The following is a 22,555-nucleotide window of genomic DNA, read 5'->3' as shown; positions in this document are numbered from 1 at the left end:
AATCATCTCCCTGTAACTATAAAAAATTGAGATATTTTATTTATTTACTTAAACATTTTTTTTTAATATAGCTAATATTCCTAATCAACCGCACCCATGTCCTTTCGGTCTATTTGTTTCTTTTAAAACTAAAGTTTATATAGACCAAACAAATGCAAAAAAAATCAAATTTTTAAGACGTTTTCTATTTTTATCAAGAATTATGGGCAGCAATCCATTTTATTTCTGGTGGTGGTATAGGAAATTATTCTTAGATTTTATCTCATTAACTAAATTACGTGTAAACAAACAAAACTAGACTAACTTTTAACCACATAAATCAGGGCTAAGTTTTGTAAAGATAAGAGTACCTTATATAGCAAAGAAAAAAATACCTAAGGAACTTTATCTTACTATCCAAATGCGCCTGATCCGCACTAAAAATATGTAGGCTCATAATAGATAAAATAAATACATAAATTTAAGCTAACGTGCTAAAGCTAAGAGCGAAAATCCGTCAGATTATAGTCACAAGATTGCTTAATGCAATCATTGACATCAAGCACCCTCAGGAGTACACCAACCATTCATTAGAATCAATCTGCAATCCAATTAACATAATCAAACACTCGATGCTATCGGCGGGGCATCGGGGGCATACCCCGAGCGCGGGCGGGTCACGTGCCCCGCGCTAATGTTGCCACGATAGTGTGATATCCCTGGGAGAGGGGATTAGGGTATCCCTTCATATAAATATTGAATCACTGTTTGCTTTACGAACATAATATGTGGGGTAAAATATCTTACATGGAATAAATTAATAAGTATTTTTTATTGAGAATCAACGAAATGGCTTTAAATCGTTGGTTGTAAAGTATAGATACCATCGTTGGATCAATATTTCTTAAGGTAATCACGGACATGTAAACCCACTTGTCAATTCGCTTAAAAAACCAAATGTTATTTATCATGCTGACTCTTCTCATCGATTTTGATAATATTTACTGATAAGGAACTTTAGAAAAGACAAATCATTGAGTGTTAACTCTAACTGGTACTGACGCAGCATCATATAAGTGTTATAAAAATCAACACCGGACCAGACCAAAATATAGAATCCTAAACTGAACCGAGCTGGGAATCGATGGTTTGGATGGATGGTGCTAAATCCCTACGTTTTAGATCTAGACTACCTACTACTGATTTTTTTATTCTTCACAAGTTAGCCCTTGATAGCAATCTCACCTGATGGTAAGAGATGATGCAATATAAGAATGTCACTACCAGCTAATGTAACCATACAATTAAATGTTAATGTAACCATGCAAATAAGTAAATTGAATTGAATTGAAATGATCAAATATATTATAAGATGGAAGCGGGCTAACTTGTTAAGCGTGGGATTAGAATCCGCGCTAAATCGCTTTGCGGTCTTTGTCGGTTGAGTGGTAACTAGCCACGGCCGAAGCCTTCTTTCAGCCAGACATGGACCAATATTAAGGAAACCTCAATCTGCCCAGCCGGGGATCGAACGGGGCTGATTCCGCTTTTTACTCATCGATGTAATATTCGCCTATAACAAGTTGTATTAGAATTCGAACTTTATTTCCATGGGATGCTAAAAATAAAATATCACAAACAAGATAGTGGCCATGAAAATGAGCGATGTCACATCGCTGTAACTTTACAGAATGCAGGAGCAGGACCTACGTCTTGGAAATCTATCGCACATACCCCTGCGCCATAAAGGCTCTCAAAACGTATGCGTTTATTGAAACTAATTCTCTAATTATTACGTGGTCGTTCATATGGACAATTGCGCGTACCAATACCAAAATATCGTAAACACGAAGTCCATTTAAACCAATTTGTGGTTTATCCCCTTCGTTATAAAATACGTATTGCTATTACACCATTTATGATAAGATTTTTTTTAACTGATAGAAGTCTACAAAAATAATAATCACAGTCCGTGTTTATCAGTGCTGTGTTAATGTCGTGTCTTTAAATGCAGTAAGGTAAGAATATCTAGAACTCGGTTTAATTAGAACTTTAAATGACGGACATAAGGTTTATAACACTCTGACCAATTTACGATTATACAGAAACTGTAAATACGTATTGTTCGTTCATTTCAAAGAAGAAATGAACGAGCACTAAGCTTCTGATTCACTGGTTAAGAACAAAATAAAACAGCAAAGAAAGAACAATATCAATCTCTATATCTAGGTAAACTATGTTAATTAATAATACATCTGTAGGTAATTAGTTAATACATTATTGTCAACGCTATAAATAATGTACATAAATTAATTTCCCATATCCCGGAATGTATAATGGAAATTATAAATCGTTTCATTATCCACTAATCAGCAATTGTTGTATTTGAAAACATACACGCTGATTTCCTTCTCTCTTTCGTTTGTTTCTCCTACATATTTTGTTTTTCCTTTAATTAAGCAAATGGTAAATATACAACAGTTTAAATTAGTTTAACAAGTTGCAGGAGCATTAATTAAAAGTTTATCATAGCAGTAAGGTATGATAAGATACATTCACGTAATTGTTGGTGATGGATTAACCTTTGCTGATTATAGTAATGATTACTGATTGTAGCGGAATTCATTACACTTTAATTTACCTTAACTATTTTTGTACAATTTATTACTTGAAAACTCCTTCTTGATCTAATGGTTGAATCTTGAATCTGTCTGTCTGATCAAGTGTCTTTCTACAAACGCTAACGCTTCGAAAACTAAAAAAATGTATGTGAATGACAGATCCGTTCGACAACTTGACATTTGCTATCGACGTGACCTGTCGATAGCAAATGTCATTCCTATACGTTTGCGATCGTAGAATCGACGTACCACTTGGCCACAGGTCTAGAGTCAGAAAAAACGGTGGTAATAGTGGGTAGGACAACAGTCCGGCAGGTATCGAACCACGACCCTTCGGTGATGAGTCAGGCCATTGTAATTGATGTTAATAATATATCCGCGCATTATTCATCCCAGATGGTGTTCCGTCTCATACTGGTTGCCATATTGGCTTCGGTGGCAGCGGTGCTGTTGCCGCTGTCGTATCTGTACCTGAAGAGCACGCCGCCTCTGCCGGAGATCGTCCTCGACGAGTGGTGGGGCTCCGCGGTGCTGAGGGACAGCGTCACTGAGGACATCAAGCCTTTCAAAGTGAAGTTTAGTGAACTGGTAAGTCAAATGTTTGAAAGGGGATAGGACTAGGACTAGCTTGGCGGCAACACCTCAAAAACACTTTCAAAGGCTAAGGGTCTGACTGGAGACAAGATTCCTCACGATATGCCGTAGAAAACATCAAACATATCTGGACGCTAGAAACCTGCTACTATATAAAGTCACCACGTTTTAACCTCCATAATAGGCTACCGTAGGTACTTACCTGCCTATGGTACGGCTGTCGAACTTTCATTATTCTGGTAACTTTCTGAGGTAGGTCTGGCAAAAATGCTGGTAAAATGGTGATAAATAAACAATCTCTGGTTAAGTTAGTTGTGGGCTCTTCTCTGACCAAGGCGCGTTTGAAACCCTCGTAACTTTAATTTTTCGACTTTAAGTATCTCATAACATAACCTGACGTTTCAAAAGTGCTTGTTAACCAAGCCTAATTAAAACGGACAATGTCTTTAAAATTTTACTACCTCCTTTTAACATTATACCAATGCATTATCCGGTATGGCACAGCTGGTGAGAGACATCAAAGCCCGCCTGAGGGACAAACACCCGCTCGCGCCGCCTCTAGAGGGCGTCGCCTTCGAATACGGCTTCAACAGCAAGCAGCTCGAGACCTGGCTGAAGTACTGGGCTGACGAGTATCCGTTCAGGTACGCCATCATCATAATCTTTTTTTTGATGACCCACCACTCCAATAAGGATTTGCAAGCTTAGAATGTTTGTCTGTAGTCACTATCAGCCGTGATAGTCCAGCGAATATGACATCTGCCTTCAATTCGGAGGGTGTAGGTTGGAATCCAGTCTCACGATGTTTTTCCTTTACTGTTTCAGATACGTGATATTTATTTTCTTAAAATGCACAACTGAAAAGTTGTAGGTGCATGACCCTGACCGCATTCGAACCTATTCGACTTACAATTTCGTGTATATCCACAAAAAAGAATAGACCAGTTGCTTATTTCGTCATGATAGCGATCACGACCGACAGCTTACCGGGCTCTCCGAGACGAATGCATTTTTTTTATTTAGTGTCTGGCCGGAGTTAGGTATTGGTAGTTTTAAATTTTCGGGACTCAAAGACAGCAAGAGCACAACCTTAGATACGTAACTAACAGTACCACAAATATTAACTATACTCATCATCATCTCCTTACCCTTATCCCACTTAAGTGGGGTCGGACAAATATGTCAATCTTTTCCATACGTCTCTATTACTCGTCAACTCATCATCCACTCCTTTTACACACATGTCCTCTTTCACACAATCCAACCATCTCTTCTTTGGCCGTCCTCTCCTCTTATGTCCTTCCACTTGCACATTCAACATTTTTCTAGTAATATGACTTTCCTCCCTACGCATTACATGTACCAAGCTAACCTTCTACTCCTCAATTTTTCTGTCACTGGCGCCACCTTCAGACTTCCTCTTATATACTCATTCCTTATTTTATCTATTCTTGACATACCACACATCCATCTCAACATACGCATTTCGTTCACATGCATATTCAAATATTAACTATACTATGCACTATAAAACAAAAAAAACTACAATTACCCGGAACCTAATGATGAGTAAAGTAACCAAAAGACGATGCAATTATGACTGAGTCTATTTATAGTTCTTGTATCTAGATGTATTAAGATGATTTTAATTGAAAAAATGGTGCTTCAGTTATACCGAGCTACTGTTATTGTTATTGTATAGTTATTGTTCGTACTATGTTCCCACCAGTCAAGGTTTGGAACATTCCTAATGTAAATTATTATAAATGCGATAGTTTGTCTCTGTGTCTGTGTGTTACCTTTTTGCAGCTAACCCGTTGAAATTACTTCGATAAATTTTGGTGTAAATATTAATTGGACCTTGAAGCAAAATAAAGGTCACTAATCTTTTATTTTCTAAAGATATTGACTCATTAAATCATTGTATACTGGTAAAAGTTAAAGTGATCCAATAATTTTAGAATCCCACCCGTAATGCATTCGCATAATAATATATTTTCTTATTTTTTCAGTGAACGCGAGAAATTCTTCAACAAATACCCGCATTTCAAGACTAACATACAGGGGTTGGACATTCACTTCATTAGAGTAACGCCCAATGTAAGATGCATCCAGTGCAGTGCAAATACACTGTCTATATCTAAATGTGAAAATACACTGCCTTATACTCTAGCGACTCAGAGCTACACCAGTGTTGGATAAGAAATTTTCCATTTGACATGATTTGTACATGCTTTACTGTTTGAGGCACGTGCTTCTACTTCCTACTTCCTAGCGTCCGGCTTCGACTAGCTTTCGGCTTCCCACCTATTCATAAAAGCATATTAATTGAAATATATAAAACATAAATCCACTAACACATGCATGAGACTTTCAGTCAACTGTGACCTTGAAATGAAATTAATTACTCTGGGCTGTGAAATACTTATTAGGTATTTCTTTCGTCTAAGATATGTTCAGTTAAAATCCTCAGTCCGGAATTAGGAAGTTGATGTTGTATTACCCCCTTGCATCGGATAACAAATTAAGCCGTCTCGCATTGGGGTAGTGTAGTGGGTCCATTTCCCCTCCCCTGTAAGGAGGCCTGGCAATGTAGTGGACCGTTAAAATTGGCTATCAGTGATACCTATTACATAGTATAGTTTCAAGCAGATTGCCGGGTGCCGCTGAATGCAGCTCGAGACCGTTTTGTTTGAAACTCCATGCAAGAGGCCTATGTCCAGCTGTGAACGTTCATTGGCTGTTAATTATGATGATGACCTAGTTATTACGATCACTGGGCTATATGTCTTATTGGTTGTTTTGTGTGTAAGGTCCCCTCCGGCGTGGAGGTGGTGCCACTGCTGCTGCTGCACGGCTGGCCGGGGTCGGTGCGCGAGTTCTACGAGGCCATCCCGCTGCTGACCTCGGTGACGAAGGACCGGGACTTTGCCATCGAGGTCATTGTACCCAGCCTGCCTGGATATGGGTTTTCCAGCGTAAGTATCCATATTACTAATATTATAAATGCGAAAATAAATCTGACTGTTTATCTGTCATCGCCTTCTGAATGGACCCTTGGGGCAGAAAATATTACAGGCGTACGAACGATCTGTACTTTTATTTACTAGGCACTTCTTCTATCTATACAAGTACACTATTATAAATTACAAGCTGTATCCTCGTATTCCCACGAAAACGAAAACTACGCGGATGAAACCGCGGTACGTTAGCTCGTTATAACGTGATTCTTCGTGTCGTAGGCAGCCGTCCGCCCCGGCCTGGGCGCGGACAAAATGGCGGTTGTGTTCCGGAACCTGATGCAGCGACTGGGCTTCAAGAAGTATTACGTGCAAGGAGGCGACTGGGGTGCTATTATCACCAAAGACATGGCAACTTTCTTCCCTGAGGTAACAAAAGTTTTATTTGTTTCTTTTATTTTACCAAAACTTGACTGCTATTTCACGAAGTGTTAAGCGACAATGTATAGAAGGTAGTGGACTAACTTACATGGAGTACAAAAGTAGGTAGGTACTTAAAGGAGGTACAAATATTAAATCATAAGTCAGAGGTTAAAGATTAAAATATCCTTATACCTCTGGCTTATAATTTTTTCACGCTAATTTAGAAGCTTGTACAGCTACAGCGTCTGGAGCTTAATACAGTACTGATTACAACACAACTCTTATTTGAGTTACAGTACCCTCCAAATCGAAGAATTCTTGAAGAGTTAGGGAAATGAAGTTCAAAATTCATTTATATCAAGTAGGCTCAGTTTACAAGCACTTTTGATATTTGTAAAGACTATTTGTAAAGATTCTACCATCGGTTCTGCTGATAAGAAACCGGCAAGAAACTCAAAAGTTGCTCTTTTAAAAAAAACTTACAATATTATAATTTACAATTGATGACAACATTACAATTTCTTATAGTTTTACTTCCTGTGTGAAGGTGGAAGCTGATCCAATGGGCAACGGCCTCCAAGCAACTTTATCATTCAGGAACTCATCAATGGTGTAGTAACCTCGACTAAGTAAATGTTTTTAACACATTGCTTAAAGCAGGTCCATCACAAGGAAGAATGAGAGTACTCATGTGAGAGGAATTAGAGAAGAATGATAGTACTCAGGCACGAGTATTAGACTAATTCATCATCTGCGTGTGACTTCCAGGAGGTACTGGGCTACCACACCAACATGCCCGCCACATTCTCTCCGCTGTACACTTTCTACACTCTGCTGGGCGCCGTCTTCCCGTCGCTGGTGGTGAGCGCCGAGCTGCAGGACAGGATGTACCCGCTGGCCAAGGTGTACGGGAACCTGCTGGAGGAGACGGGCTACCTGCATTTACAGGCCACTAAACCTGACACGATAGGTAAGAAACAAGTTTCGAAGTGCAATCATTACTGATGAAATGAATTCCCCGTCTAAATACTCGTACATACCAATAGTGAGTCACCATGACAAATCCCTAAGTTGCCTTCCGAAAAATTCAAGACAAAGTTTGTCCAAACTTGGTGCGAAATTTATACAAAAAACATAATCCCATTCTCCTCCAATGTCCAGACTGTGAAAGGTTTGAATACGACATTAGTCCTATGGGTGGGCATTGAACCGCGACCCCACGGTGATGAGATCGACCCCTTTATAGTGGAGCTATTGAAGCTTTAAATAATTGTGATGTTAAAAGTTTAATATACGCATGGATAGGTATGAAACTCTCTCCCAAAGACGTGTTTTTCTGGTAATTTCTTAAGACAAATGTAAATAGGCATCTTCTAGGTAAGCGCGTACCACCTTAGGTCAAATCTATACTCACCATTACAATTTTTACAACAACAACTGCTGTCGGAACAGTTTCAGTCTTATCTGTGTTACCATTCCAGGTGTAGCGCTAGCAGATTCCCCAACAGGCCTTGCAGCGTACATCCTGGAGAAGTTCTCCACGTGGACCAAATTGCAGCACCGTCGGCAGGCTGACGGAGGCCTCACCTACCGCTTCACGAAGGATCAGCTGCTGGACAACGTCATGGTGTACTTCGCGACTAACTCCATGACCTCAGCCATGAGGCTTTACGCCGAAACCTTCAACTCTAGATATTTTAACTTGCAACTTGACGAGTAAGTCCATATGTATATTGTATAAACTAAAGATACTTCGCTTTTAAAAAAAAATGTTTTAGCTGATTTTAACAAAGGATCTGTATACGACACGCTTCTTCTACTACGACTACGACTTCCCTTCCCTCTCCACTGCATATGACTTATCATAAGTATTGCGGATAAAACTCTTTGATTCTTCAATTATCCAATGGCGTAAATTCATTTTGGATAGATATGATAGTTACGTAGCTACTATAGCAAACTGTATCCCCTGATTTTCGTACATTAGTTTTTTTGGAATTACACCTCACTATGGACGCAATTTTAAAGACATAATCACGTCAAAAATCAACGCCAAAAGTATTTTAAAAGGTATTTTACTAGCAGACGCTCCACGGTTTTACCCGCGTAGCCTGTTCCGATGGGAATACGAAGATGAAACATATTTTACTCTGGGAAAATGTAGATTTCTATTGGTAAAAGAATTTTCAAAATCGGTTTTTGAATTCTCAAGATCTCAGGTTTTTCCTGCAACCTCAGAAACTTTACTTTTTTATAATAATACCTATAGATTGATTTTATTTACAATTTTCAGTATCCCATCTCCAGTTCCAACGGTGTCACTCCAGGCGAAGCACGAGATCTCGTACAAGCCGACCTGGGCCATCAGGAAGAAGTTCCCCAACCTCATCCGCAACACGGTCCTGAGTGACGGCGGCCACTTCCTTGCCTTTGAGTTGCCGCAGGTCTTCGCCGATGACGTCATCAAGGCTATCGCGCAGTTCAGGGCGTGGCATAAGAATAACAGAATTGAGTTATAAATGTAATTTGTAATTTTATTTTTGTAATTTTATAAACGATGAACGTTTGACTAAGTTCTTACAGGTAGGTGACTAACAGTGGAATTCATAGCCGTTGTAGGGGTACCCCCAGGGTATCATTTAGCCGATGAGTGTCGAATTTAACCTCTATTTGTTTGAGAATTTGACACTAAATAAATAAATAAATAAATAACAAATTCCCTCAATCTCTGTCCAGTCGCTCATTTGTCCAAGTACCACAGGATTTTAATCTAAATCTAAGATAAAGACCATTTAAAATATTTTGTTATTCAATAAATATTTATTTAGAACTGGTAAAAAAGATGATAAATATTGAATTAGTTTTATTGTATTACGAATATGTACCGACTTCTGACATTAATTATCACAAAATAGGCTTCAAATTATTTGCTTGCATGATGCGTGGTTTATTGTTATTTAAAATTGTTGAAATTAAGTTTATTTATTATTAATAAATTTTTGTTACATATCCACTTATTTTCATTTCCTCTAAAAATTAATATCCTAAATTATTTTGAATAGTTTTAACCAATTTGCACAGTAGTAGATTAATTGAAAATATCATCAATATTTAAGGACAATTTATTACATACTCTTTATATTAAATAGGGTTTTCAGAGCTTTTGTGTATCACATCACATCGTTGCAAGACGGTAACCTACATATTAGTACATTATGTTATAAGTGCGGCAAGTTGAAAATTACAGCCGAGACGATATTGTAAGCCCGAGCCGTGGGCGAGTGTTATAATAGGTAAACAGAGGCTGTAATTATCAAAGTGCACGTATGGCATACGATTTTTTATCACACATTTGCAAGGAAACACACTTTGAACACACTTTCTGACAATGAATTTGCATCTTTGCCTGTTTCCTTGTTAATGATGACACTTTGATACACTTTCTATCGGTCGATTTCGGCACGAGGATTAGAGTAGCTTTTTTATGCTACTTCGGGAAATGCTAACGCTAATACAGCGCAAAGAAAAAGCGCGCGGAATATTTCTTATTGTTCCTCATATAGCAAAGTGCCCCAGCGTTTTTTTTTAAGTAAATGCACCAAAACAGCCAGTATTACTAATAAAGTAAATTAATATTTTTGTGTTTCTGTTCCAAATAAATGGTTGTCATTTGATGTCAAAATTATAAAAAAATAAAGAATAAAAAGTTTTTTTATACATTTTATCTCAAAAGTTATTTTTTTTGACATAGAAACTCTTTGCCAAAATTTAAAAAAGTATCTTTCGTTATTAGACGGATGATAAAGGTTTTATATCACACTAGCGGACGCCCGCGACTTCGTCCGCGTAAATTTCGATATCAACTTTACTACTATCCCTACCCTACCCCTACCCTACCCTACCCCTACTCTACCCTACCCCTACCCTACTACTACCCCAACCCTACCCTACCCAACCCCTACCCTACCCTACCCTACCCTACCCCTACCCCTACCCTACCCCTACCCTACCCCTACCATACCCCTAACCTACCCCTACCTTACCTACACCCTACCCCCATCCTACCCCTACCCTCCCCGTACCCTATCCTTTTCCTACCCTTATCCCACCCGTACCCCTATCTCACGCCTATCCTACTTAGCAAAATCGATCCAGTCCTTCGAGAGTGGTGGTATGACCAAGAGAAATAGAGACTTCTATGCTAATAATATAAAGAGGTAAAGTTCGTGTGGTTGTAGGAGGTAATCTCTGGATCTACTGGACCGATTTGGAAAATTGTTTTACCAATAGAAAGCTACGTTATTTGCGAGTGTCATAGGCTATGTTTGATCCCCATATTCACACGGGAACGGGAACTACGTAAATGAAAGCGCCGGGCGTCATATAGCGGAATTTCTGCGTCTTTTAGAAATTTTGTATTATCTCCGAAACTATTTAAGTAATTAACATACTGTAAAGGGCAAATCTTATCTCCATAATATCCTTGTAATTATTAAATAATTTATTTTAATAAGGATTAAAGTTTAGTTGTATAAATAATGATGTAAACCTAAGTATATAAAATTAATAATTTTTAAAACACAAAAGCTACTATATCTGCTAATATATAGAAGATAGATATATGGTGTCGCGGACTTTTTTGTAGAACTTTTAAGGATACATAAAGTTTCCATACATTAATTTCAATTTTACACAATAGTTAAGGCAGCGCATGCGAATAAGTCTGTTTAAGAGGATTTTCAGTCCGACCTGTATGACAAAAACTGTGATAACTCGGCTAATATATAAGATACCAATATAAAATATAGCCTATAGCACTCCCCGATAATGTAGCATTCTATTGGTGAAAGAACTTTTAAAATCGGACCAGTAGTTCCGAAGATTACCCCATTTAAAAAATGTGACAAACTTACAAACTTACAAACTTTACCTCTTTATAATATTAGTATAGAAGTATAGATTACGGCACATGTGCATTTTTCTTTAAATTACAGCACATGTGCGTAATGAGATACATTACAATATTGAAATTGGTGAAATAAGCGATACTTTACGAGCATGTTATAAAATACATAATGACACTGGTTTCCCCATCACAGAACCCCACACAGTGAATTAATATCAAATAACAATTACTTTGCGCCGAATTGCTCCGGGGTGCCGTTATCAGCGATCACCAGCTCAGTTCACAATTAGGAGGGCGCGTGGCAGGCGTGAGGTAAGGGATTATACACCATAAGGAAACTTATTATTGGCTTAACGTTTTCAATTTATGGCTTTTCATTTTTCAATGACAATTTTTATGGAGGACAAAAAAAGTCTTACGTTTTGCAATGTAAAACAAAAATAAATATTCGAACTTAGATGAGCCTCTGGTCATGTTACACGTCGGTTCTCTTTCTACAAACGCTTCGAAAACTAAAAAAATGTATGGGGATGATGTTTGTCGATAGGCCACGTGTTCAACATATCAATAGAATCAGTCATTCGCATAGATAGAGAAGAGAAAGTTGTGTACTATGGCTAGAAACCCTGAGTTTAGTTTGTAACTCGAGGTATCTGACATAGTAACCACAGAGCAATAACCGACGTAAAATCTTGATCGTCGAGGTCTTGGATTTTTTATGTCAAATTCGGCTTGGCCGTGTCCCATTCTGACAAAATATATTATGTAACGCCGTGTGTTGTGTACGAGTATGTGTTCTTGTATGATGTCGAGATATCAGTCAAATTAATATTGATTGCATAAATTGTACAAATCCTAAACAATCGCGCTATCATTTTAGACTGCTTCATCTTATGATCTAGAATTCTAGATTAAAAAATAACTTTCGTATAATGTACGTAAGTGAGAACGTATGAAATGTGAAAATAAATAGTAAATTGTCAATGAAACAATTTGTGAAAAAAACAGGATAACATTAACTTAAATGCTTTATTTTCCATTTAAATAAACATTTAAAAATAACCAATAACCATTTAAAAATGAAAAAATCTTTACAAATACTTATATAAAAACGTTATCTTAAATTATTTATTTATTTGTTTGGACCACCAACAAAAACTATCTTCGTCAGATTAGGGTAATAGTGGGCTAGTTAATAATCAAGAGGATATTGATACTCAATACAATAGAATGACGAATTAAAATATATAAATTAAAACTTAAATTAAATTATTTTAAATTTACCATGAAAGTAAGAAATAAAGGTAATGTTGAGAAAGTTAGCTTAAAGCTTTGAGAGATTATTATATTAATCTGTGTTATCTACCATATAACTTAGGTAGGTCCGCTATACTTACTCAGTTATATATATGAAACATTACTTTTTTTTTCAAACATATTGTCTGCTACTAAACAGATACTTTTGTTTGTTCTATCAACACTTAAATTTTTGAGCCATCAAAAAAATCTTACAATTTATTACAGTTTTATTATCAACTCAAGATCGTGATATTTAGAAGTCCTTACAAGCCTATGTCCTGCAGTGGACGTCCATCGGCTGATATGATGATGATGATCATGATAGTTTAGATTCTATTTATTATAAGAGTACCTACAACCGAATTAATATCAATGCTCTGATGTATTTCCTCACTTATCTTGTTTTTACAGTAGATGCCACGTCTAGTTTCTCTCTGTGTAAGAAAATTTGAAGTATCCTCACTTTTCTTTGTCAACTTTTTCTTTACAAACACCGTCTTTCTCATCACCTTTGCCAGCCGGAGCAATCATTAATAGATTATTTCCATTCCTTTCACCCAAATTTCTGAACGGCATATGTCTCCAATTTGAAGACAAATAATACTGGTTCCGCAGCACTTTCAAATGGTCTTTCCCGAAGAAAAACTCAGTTTTACCTTGAAAACTCCTTTGGCAATTCCTTCTGAAAACTTCCTCATTTTCTTCATTTCCAAATCTAGTGTAATCTGCCTCATAAGACCTCTTAGGGTCATCGTCGTAAGGTCTTTTGAGTCGAAGACGTCTTGAGGTAGGACTCATTGGAGATTCACATTTGATTGCGAGACCTGAATTTTCCTTATTCGTTCCTAAGCCATGGCTTTTTTGCCATTCGAGTACTTCGCAAAGTAGCCCGATGTACCTGAATAAGAAAAGTAACTCTTCATAAACAATGGCAAAGGAGAAACTTAGTAATCGATTGAACGTCAATCTCATGTAGAACTTTGGGGAGGATAAAAATTAGAACAATGGATGCATTAAAGTAATACGGCATAAGACTTGATTAATAAATTATAACGACCTCGAACGAAAAATTTTGCAAACCTTACGTTATAATTACAAAAGTATCATAAATTATAACGACAAAATACCTCGATCGAAAACTTTTTGCAAACCTTACGTTATAATTACAAAAATATCATAAATTATAACGAAAAAATACCTCGAACGAAAACTTTTTGCAAACCTTACGTTATAATTACAAAAATATCATAAATTATAACGAAAAAATACCTCGAACGAAAACTTTTTGCAAACCTTACGTTATAATTACAAAAATATCATAAATTATAACGAAAAAATACCTCGAACGAAAACTTTTTGCAAACCTTACGTTATAATTACAAAAATATCATAAATTATAACGAAAAAATACCTCGAACGAAAACTTTTTGAAAACCATACGTTATAGTTACTAAATTATTATAAATTATCGTTAGTTTAAACATTTTTAGTGGTACAGCTTACTTTGCAATTGACAAAAGTTAGTCACTAAATGGTAACTCGAAAACCAATCTATAACCTAGATTATGTCTACTTCTAAACATACCGACACATTTTTTTTTACGTTGGTGACTCCACCAACAACATTGCTGCATCTACAAAAATAACCATTTTTCCACGAATGGTATTTGTCACAAATGAGTATTGAAGCTCTACCTTATAGCCATCCGCAGTATTTCATTCTTGGACAGCTTCTTGTCGTGCGGATGCGTGGGCACCAGGCGCCGCAGCTCAGCGAACGCGCCGCTCACGTTCTGCTGGCGCCAGCGCTCGCGGCAGTTAGTGAACAGCTTGCGCGGCGGCCGGAGGATGCAGGAGTTCAGCGCCGGCAGCTCGTCGGGGAGACTCTGCAGATGTCTATGATTATAGCTGGTACAAATCTAGAGCCCCGTCAGGCGACGCTCCTGCGCTCGCCCAAACCCCCCGGTGACGCCGCTGAGGTCCCAAAAGGAGCCTACGGCACTTACACAATCAGGAAAAAAACAAATCCAGAGGAAGATACTCTATTTGGATATTCAACTACTTGTATATATTTTACCTTTATGAGTAGAAAAGCGTGCTGGTTCTAAAATCCGCATTCCTATAAAAAGGCAGAGGCCTGATCTGAATAATCAACCTTTAAGTATTAGGAAATCCAAAGATTGTTGAAAGGAATTTTTCAACATTCCAACCAAAGCTTTTGCCGCCTTTGTGTATCTATTTATCAGAAATCTGTAGTCCCTGAATCGTGGAGCCAATAAAGGGTATCATGTAGATAATTTTAGGAAAGAAAAGGCATGTACAGGCCAGTGACACCCAACATAAACCTCTGGCAAATCCAGCTTTTTTTACGTCATACTTGCACACAAAATAATATCTAGTTGAAAAATGAACCTGCACACTGCGCGACGGCTGCCTGTCGTCATCGCTGTCAGGCAGGCAGAGGTCGTCGCTCAGCATCTCACTGTCGGGCTCCTCGTCTGAGCACGACTCCTGGTCGGAGGCCATTGTGTATACTGGATGAAACCGAGTTAAATGACATTTACTAAGTGTACAATAAGAAACTCACTTATCCTCATTACTATACAAATCTAGCCTACTTAGAATGGTTGCAAGACTATTTGGCATTTTCGCATTGGAGAGTCAAATTGATCGTTTGCGCAAAAATAAGCCAGCCCTTCTGCCTTTTACTAAGTTAAGTGAGTGACACAATTATTGATGAATTTCTTAATGATAAAGAAGATGCTTAGGGCCACTGGATCAGCTTCCAACTTCACGTAGGAAATAGAAATAAAGGAAAGTGTGATGATTTTTATCATCATCATAATCATATTAGCCAACGGATTTCCATTGTAAGACATAGGCCTTTTTAACCGACTTCCAAAAAGGAGGAGGTTCTACGTTCGGCTGTATGTAAGTTTTTTTTTTTTTTTTATGTATGTCCAGCGATAATTCCGTCATTTGTGGACCGATTTTAAAAAGTCTTTTTTGTTTTGAAGGGTTTGATTCCAGGGTAGTCCCATTTTTTTCATGTCAGGATCTGATGATGGCATCCTGGAGAAATCGAGGGGAACTTTCGAAAATCGTAAAGACGGCTAGTGCGATTGTTAGTGTTTCCATAAGGTATTTTAAACCACTACAATTTTATGAAGGTCTGTAGTTGGTCTGATGATGGAGCCGAAACACAGACGATGGAACTCGTCAACGATTTACAGCAAAAGTCAACGGTACCTTTTGTTTGGGCTTAATTTATTTGTATTGATGAGAACTTTCTACCTAGATGGGTTGTGACTGTATTAAGGGTCTGATGATGAAGACGAAGGACAGTTAGAGAACTCCTCAACGGTTCACAGTAGCTACCTTGTGTTTGGACTTGATAAATTTGTATTGATGAGAACTTTCCACCTAGATGGGTTGTGACTGTATTAGGAGTCTGGTGATGAAGACGAAGGATAGTTAAGGGAACTCCTCGACGGTTCATAGTAGCTACCTTGTGTTTTGACTTGATAATTTTGTATTGATGAGAACTTTCCACCTATATGGATAGTGACTGCACTGGGGGTCTGGTGATGAAGACGGAGGACAGTCACCTTTCACGTTTTTCTGAATATTCATATTACGTGGATAAAGGGGGAGTGAAATTTTGTATATATATATGAGCTAAGGTAGTATTTTTAAAATTGGGATTGTATGACTTAGATACTTATCATAAGAAAATAACGTTTCAACTAATTGCTTATTAATTTTTATTTACACTCAGAAGTGTGCTAACACTAAAAATTAAAAAATAAAAATTTTAATAAAAAAAATTCAACCGACTTCCAACTCAAAAATTAACCTAAACTAAAAAGCAAAAAATAACATCTTACCTATGTGCTACCTTCTGATCAGTTTGAAGGCGGTGCCAATCCAGTGTCATGTTTTAATTAAAGCCGTTTCTGAAAGAACCACAGAAATTTTGTAATAACGGCTTGAATTAAAACATCACTGGCTTGGCACCGCCTTCAAACTGATCAGAAGGTAGCACATAGGTAAGATGTTATTTTTTGCTTTTTAGTTTAGGTTAATTTTTGAGTTGGAAGTCGGTTGAATTTCTTTTATTAAAATTTTTATGTAGAGACGAACATTACGTTCCTGAGCCGCCTGCATCCAGTGAATCCCTGCGACTCGCTTGATATCGTCTGACCAGGTGGGGAGGTCGACCAATACTGCTTTCTAGTGCGAGGTCGCAATTCCAGCGTCCCGGGACCCCAACGTAATTTAATAACTTTAAAATATTATTTTAATGATTTTTTAAAGAGCAACTGTTGATTTTCTTATTGATCTTGCCGTCTGGACCAGCGATCGAAACATTAGTAAACGTACAGACGTTTGGAGACATTTTCCAGACTTCCGTGCGTCCGATAACAATTTAGGTGTTATATGCCTCCTGAAAATTGTCCCACAAGATCTGAGCAAGGCAAGTTTGAGCAGTAGGGTCAGGATGAAGTATATTGCTCCTGGACCTAACCCAAGCACTGTCAGCCCGGCAATTTGTAAGCGGTAATTAGTAATTTTCATTTCATACCTTTTCAAAAATTAAAAATATTGTGAAAATGTGTGTTGACAAAGATTCATGGAATTAATCAGCTACGCTTTATTAGCAAGATGGTAAAAACTAAAACAATTTGATTACAAATAGTAATATTTTTTTTAAGAAGTGGAACTACTGAATTACTTGCCGACTCTACTAGGCGAATCTGCTTTTCAAACCGATGATAGAGTCATTACACAGTACACACTGACAGAATTGATGTTTTTGTTAGTAGAATATTAAAATATGTGAATCCATATACATATAACTCAAGTAGGAAGGCTATTTGAATTAAATAAATTGGGTTTTACTTTAATTTTTTGATCCAATTTAAAAAATAGGACCACGGCGAAGTCTGTCGGTATACTGAAATGCTAACAACTAATGATGCGGTCATAATAAATAAAAAATACTCAATATAAATAATGCACGAACAGTGGCTATTGTAAGATATCACCGGACGCCAGTATCAGCGGATGTGCTATATTTAACACACATGGGAAGAAAGATACATGGAGAAGATCTAACATATTATGTAGCTTAATTTTTAAAGTTTATAAAAATCATATCAGTTGATGGCACAATTGATATTGCAAACTGTAAGGCGGAATTTGGTGTTTATTTCAATAACATCTGACTGTAATCTGAATTCGCATTAGAGAAATTTTGATTTGATTAGATTTTATACAACTTTTTGACAATCTTTCTGGCTAACTTGGGAACACCTTGCTTTATATTCGTTAAGATCTAGGCTGGGGTCAAAATAATAACATTTATATAATTTTAAAGGATTTTATATTCTCCAAATAAAGTACCCAGATGGTCTGCCGCTCTAGCCACTTCACGTATCGATTCTCTTTCTACGATCGCTAATGCTTAAATAATAATCTATACTAATATTATAAAGCTGAAGAGTTTGTTCGTTTGTTTGTTTGTTTGATTGAACGCGCTAATCTCAGGTACTACTGGTCCGATTTGAAAAATTCTTTCAGTGTTAGATAGCCCATTTATCGAGGAAGGCTATAGGCTATGTATTATCCCAGTATTCCTACGGGAACGGGAACCACAAGGGTAAAACCGCGCGGTGTCCGCTAGTTATTGATACGCATGTGATCACCGGATTAATCGGATATGTGATTTCCATGAGGTTTATAATTTTCTAAGCAATAAATAGAAGCAGGCGTTGCTTTGTGCAAGTTCGTAATAAATAGTGTCTTATTGATTTATTTTCCTATGATCCACCAAAAACCTAAGCTAAGCTAAGCGACAACGTCATCGAGATTCGACAAAAATCCATTTCATACCGAAACCGGAACATCCTCAGTAGAGTTTGACTCTACATAGTTCAAATATGAAAGACTAGGGGACGCTCGCGACTTCGTCCGCGTGGAATTTACTTTTTCACAAATCCCTCGGGATCCATGGATTTATTCGAGATAAAAAGTAGCCTATGTGTTAATCCAGAGTAAAATCTATTTAAATTCCAAACCAATTCAGTAGATAGTTGCGGCGTTAAAGAGTAACAAACATCCATACAAACTTTTGCATTTATAATATTAGTAGGATGTTCTACCTGGATTCGTCGGTTTTTCATGAATAATAGCAAAATAAATCAAATGGTTATAATTTTCTCAACGTTAGCAATTGTAGAAAGAGAATAGATAGGTACGTTATTAGATAATCGATATATAACATGGCTAGAGATGCTGGAGGTAGGACGTTCCGGTGCGATATTTCGTCGAAAAATAATAATAAAAATTTACTAAATGACCACAAGTAGGTAAATTTTGTATTTTTAGTAAAAAAAAAATTTATTTTTGTTAATCTGTGGATACCTTTATTTCCAGTAACGTCCGTCACTGTGGGCATAAACACTGCTAAACAAATCGTTAACCCACAAATAATATTTAAAACACAGATTTCACCACTTTTTTACAGAGATATCCGCACTCTACAACGGTTAGAGAGAAACTGAAGAAATTCAATTATAATATTCAAATTTCGAAGGGGGTTGAGCAAACTGAAACCTGATTGGTGGGCTACTGTAATGGAATCAGCCAATAGAACACTAGGGCGGGGTGCGAGAGATTCGATCTCGATGATTTTATAGACTAAAGGTAGGTGCACATTCAATGAATTATTATTATTTCCTTGATTTGAATTATTATTGATTGATATTTCTCTATTATGTATGTTTTACAACTTAACAATGTACATGTATTCTGTGACAATACACATTAATATCTATTTGTGTGATGAGCATGGGTTTTTTCCAGTGTCTGTGTGTATTTATACATTATATAGGTATTTATATGTAGTATATAAATGTATATGAATATTATAATATCAACTATCTTAGTACCCATAACACAAGCTGCTCTGTATGCTTACTTTGGGGCTAGATAGTGATGTGTATTGTTTAAGTATATTATAAAGCCTGTATTCAGAGTTTGTCTGATTGTCCTTTATAACAAAGGCCACCACACTCTACCACAATTTCCGATCCCTTGCAGATTTTGTCCAGTTATTGTGTGTACTACACAAAAATACATATCAATTGATTACAAAGATTAAAATACTTACATGATAAAGAAATTACTAAAACCACTGACTGCGTAATTTATCTTACTCAAAATAAATTAAAATCTAAATGAATATTTATTTCCTCGTGATGCGATGAGATATCATGAGGATTTCCCCAGGGTAAAAAGGGACAATGTTTGTAGCTATAGTTTATGACTCGACGATTTATCAAAAGTCCAGGAAAATGCTTATTTCATTAAAGTTCTCGATCTTAATATACCTGTAGGTGTAGGTATTGCTAAACTTAGAACGAGTACCTAGTACAATAAGTTATACTCACTCTAAGTTTACCTGAAACTACCTCTTTGACGAATTAATTATTAGTATCGATATCTTCCTAATTGATTAGCATCCAGCTAGCGTACGGTAATTGGAACAGGTTTATATTGTAATTAATTCGTATTTGTCTCCGAACACGAGGCATTCTGCAATACCATTGGCTCTACTTGCTTATCGGCCCCACGTGCACGATAAAAAGACATTTAATTATAATAAACAAATAAATTAAAAAAAGAAATCAATGTAGCGTGACTTTTTGGTTAACTAAACATATAAAATTGTTTTCAATCTATCCAATGAATTGCCCAGTAATAAATTTTTGATGTAATGTCAAAAATTACAGCATAGAATGCTTATTATTATATTATCATCATCAGTATTATCGTTAGACGAACTATATAATCAAATAAAAATAATCTATACTAATATTATAAAGCGGAAGAGTTTGTTTTTTTGAACGCGCCAATGTCTGGAACTACTAGTCCAATTTGAAAAATTCTTTCAGTGTTAGATAGCCCATTTATCGAGGAAGGCCATAGGCTATTATCTCCGTATTCCTACGGAAACGGTAACCACGCGTCAGCTATTATTATTGTATTGTTTCTAAGTATTGCTTCTAGCTAACAGTTATAATATTTTAAAATGACTTCGGGCTCTCACAACCACATAGGTAGGTTTTCTCAATACCACCAACTTTCTAATTCTAAATATTTGGAAGGAGAAAATTTCAATATTCAAATAGTTTTACATTCCCCTGGGTATACCTACGTATAATGTAGCTTCCTGTTGGTTAAACGTTAAAGAGTTTCTTTAATCGGTTCAGTAGTTTAAGTTTATTCGTAACATACTGAAATATAAATCTTTCCTCTATAGGTTGTTTCTTGAGATATACCTACATAAATCATGATATTACTGAAATCCATTGTAAAAGCGCGATCAATGAACTGTCTACGTTAATGCCTTTTAACACAATCAAAAATTTCATTTATGACATACCTAGTAACATTTTTATGGGTACTGCTACTCTACGTAACATAACAACAATAAAATTGAATTTATTTTAATGGTGATATATATGTTAAAGATAAAATTGAAAAAGATTAAAATTTATTTAATACAGTATAATATAGGTACAATAATATAATACGGTAGCTTACCTACAACAGTTTGCTGATACATCGACGAACAATTCAGTCATATATTTAGTTTACGAATAAATAAAATCTAAATAATTGACTTACCAGATGAAACGAAGAAATCACACTAATATTATTACCTAATGCGATATTTTGTGTGTCTTTTATTTTAATAATGTGTGTATTTTTTAAGTATATTTATCTGACCAGCTGCACTTGCTTTTGACTTTTTTAATAATAGAATTACACGCGAACGGCGTCGCGGGCGTCCGCTAGTTATGAATATCAGGCTACCTATACCTCGTACCTTGGAACTTTAATTTTAAGGTACTAATTATCTCACTCTACTCGTAGCTAGTTGCCACCCTACCGACAAAGACGTACCGCCAAGCGATTTAGTGTTCCGGTACGATGCCGTGTAGAAACCGAAAGGGGTGTGGATTTAATCCTACTCCTAAGAATTTAGCCCGCTTCCATCTAGGATTGCACAATTGACTACAATCTCACCTGACGGTAAGTGTTGACTTGAAGTGTTACACTAAGGAGAGATTGTAGTCAAAGATAGACGCTCCATTTTGCCGTGAAGACGGTCAAACAAACAAACACACACACTTTCACATTAATAATATTAAAGTATGGATTCTATTATAGCTGAAACAACGTTTGAGGTGTTTTTAACGCATAATCTACGCACTGTAAACAGAGTAGTATCTAAATATTATAAGTCGGTGTGTATTTACACGATTTATAACTTAGGAGACTAAAAGCTTCTTTAATTATTTGGGCTTTTTAATGTCTTATGTTGGCTTAGTTGTTATTTTTTTCTATTTATACTTTTTATGTTTTATTTAATATGCTTTCGTAGATTGTTCATTTTCTGAAATAGGTTTTTTCTTATTTGTTATCACAAGTAGGTGCTACGACTATATACATAATAATTTATCTAATACCTTTATTTAGAACACGAACGTATAGTGACACGGGGCAAAATCTTTACGACATTATAAGACATAATAAAGTCATTATAATGCGATTAGTTATCATACTGTGTTTGCATAGTGAAATGTTCGACAGTCAAAAGATTTTCTAACACGTTTGTTCTTAGGATAAAAGTTAGCCTAAGATCAAATCAAATCAAAATTCATTTATTTCAAGTAGGCTCAATTTACAAGCACTTTTGACAC

General features: G+C 36.4%; 2 protein-coding genes across 4 annotated transcripts; one reads left to right on the top strand and one right to left on the bottom strand.

Moving 5' to 3' along the window:
• Positions 1-1,909: 1,909 nt before the first annotated feature.
• Positions 1,910-9,580, top strand: LOC112051985 (juvenile hormone epoxide hydrolase-like). The gene is made up of 9 exons (XM_024090859.2): positions 1,910-1,997; positions 2,997-3,188; positions 3,699-3,838; positions 5,207-5,294; positions 6,008-6,172; positions 6,437-6,583; positions 7,346-7,547; positions 8,059-8,293; positions 8,871-9,580. The coding sequence occupies exons 2-9, from the start codon at positions 2,997-2,999 to the stop codon at positions 9,094-9,096; spliced, it is 1,395 nt and encodes a 464-aa protein (XP_023946627.2). The 5' UTR covers positions 1,910-1,997; the 3' UTR covers positions 9,097-9,580.
• A 3,089-nt stretch (positions 9,581-12,669) lies between these two features.
• LOC112051998 (uncharacterized) lies at positions 12,670-19,335 on the bottom strand. 3 transcript variants are annotated; one of them, XM_024090877.2, is made up of 4 exons: positions 19,209-19,335; positions 15,195-15,316; positions 14,478-14,668; positions 12,670-13,680 (listed from the first exon to the last, which is right to left on the bottom strand). In XM_024090877.2, the coding sequence occupies exons 1-4, from the start codon at positions 19,240-19,242 to the stop codon at positions 13,242-13,244; spliced, it is 786 nt and encodes a 261-aa protein (XP_023946645.1). In that variant the 5' UTR covers positions 19,243-19,335; the 3' UTR covers positions 12,670-13,241. The 3 variants fall into 3 exon arrangements, with proteins under 3 accessions (XP_023946645.1, XP_023946647.1, XP_023946646.1); XM_024090879.2 differs by lacking the exon at positions 19,209-19,335 and adding an exon at positions 17,518-17,764; XM_024090878.2 differs by lacking the exon at positions 19,209-19,335 and adding an exon at positions 17,522-17,764.
• Positions 19,336-22,555: the final 3,220 nt, after the last annotated feature.

This window comes from Bicyclus anynana, chromosome 2 (assembly GCF_947172395.1).
Source record: "Bicyclus anynana chromosome 2, ilBicAnyn1.1, whole genome shotgun sequence".
In the NCBI taxonomy this organism is placed as follows: Eukaryota; Metazoa; Arthropoda; class Insecta; order Lepidoptera; family Nymphalidae; genus Bicyclus; species Bicyclus anynana.
This window is presented reverse-complemented; position numbering and strand designations above follow the sequence as displayed.

What these genes read in the sequence shown, in the direction of transcription:
- LOC112051985 (XM_024090859.2), top strand. Translation starts at nt 2,997, where the DNA reads ATGGTGTTCCGTCTCATACTGGTTGCCATATTGGCTTCGGTGGCAGCG. An exon ending in AAGTGAAGTTTAGTGAACTG is followed by an intron (nt 3,189 to 3,698) that starts GTAAGTCAAATG and finishes GGTATGGCACAG; the next exon opens with CTGGTGAGAGACATCAAAGC. An exon ending in CTGGATATGGGTTTTCCAGC is followed by an intron (nt 6,173 to 6,436) that starts GTAAGTATCCAT and finishes TTCGTGTCGTAG; the next exon opens with GCAGCCGTCCGCCCCGGCCT.
- LOC112051998 (XM_024090877.2), bottom strand. Translation starts at nt 19,242, where the DNA reads ATGCCCACAGTGACGGACGTTACTGGAAATAAAG. An exon ending in GGACGTTACTGGAAATAAAG is followed by an intron (nt 15,317 to 19,208) that starts GTATCCACAGAT and finishes GGTTTCATCCAG; the next exon opens with TATACACAATGGCCTCCGAC. An exon ending in ATACTGCGGATGGCTATAAG is followed by an intron (nt 13,681 to 14,477) that starts GTAGAGCTTCAA and finishes TTTCTTATTCAG; the next exon opens with GTACATCGGGCTACTTTGCG.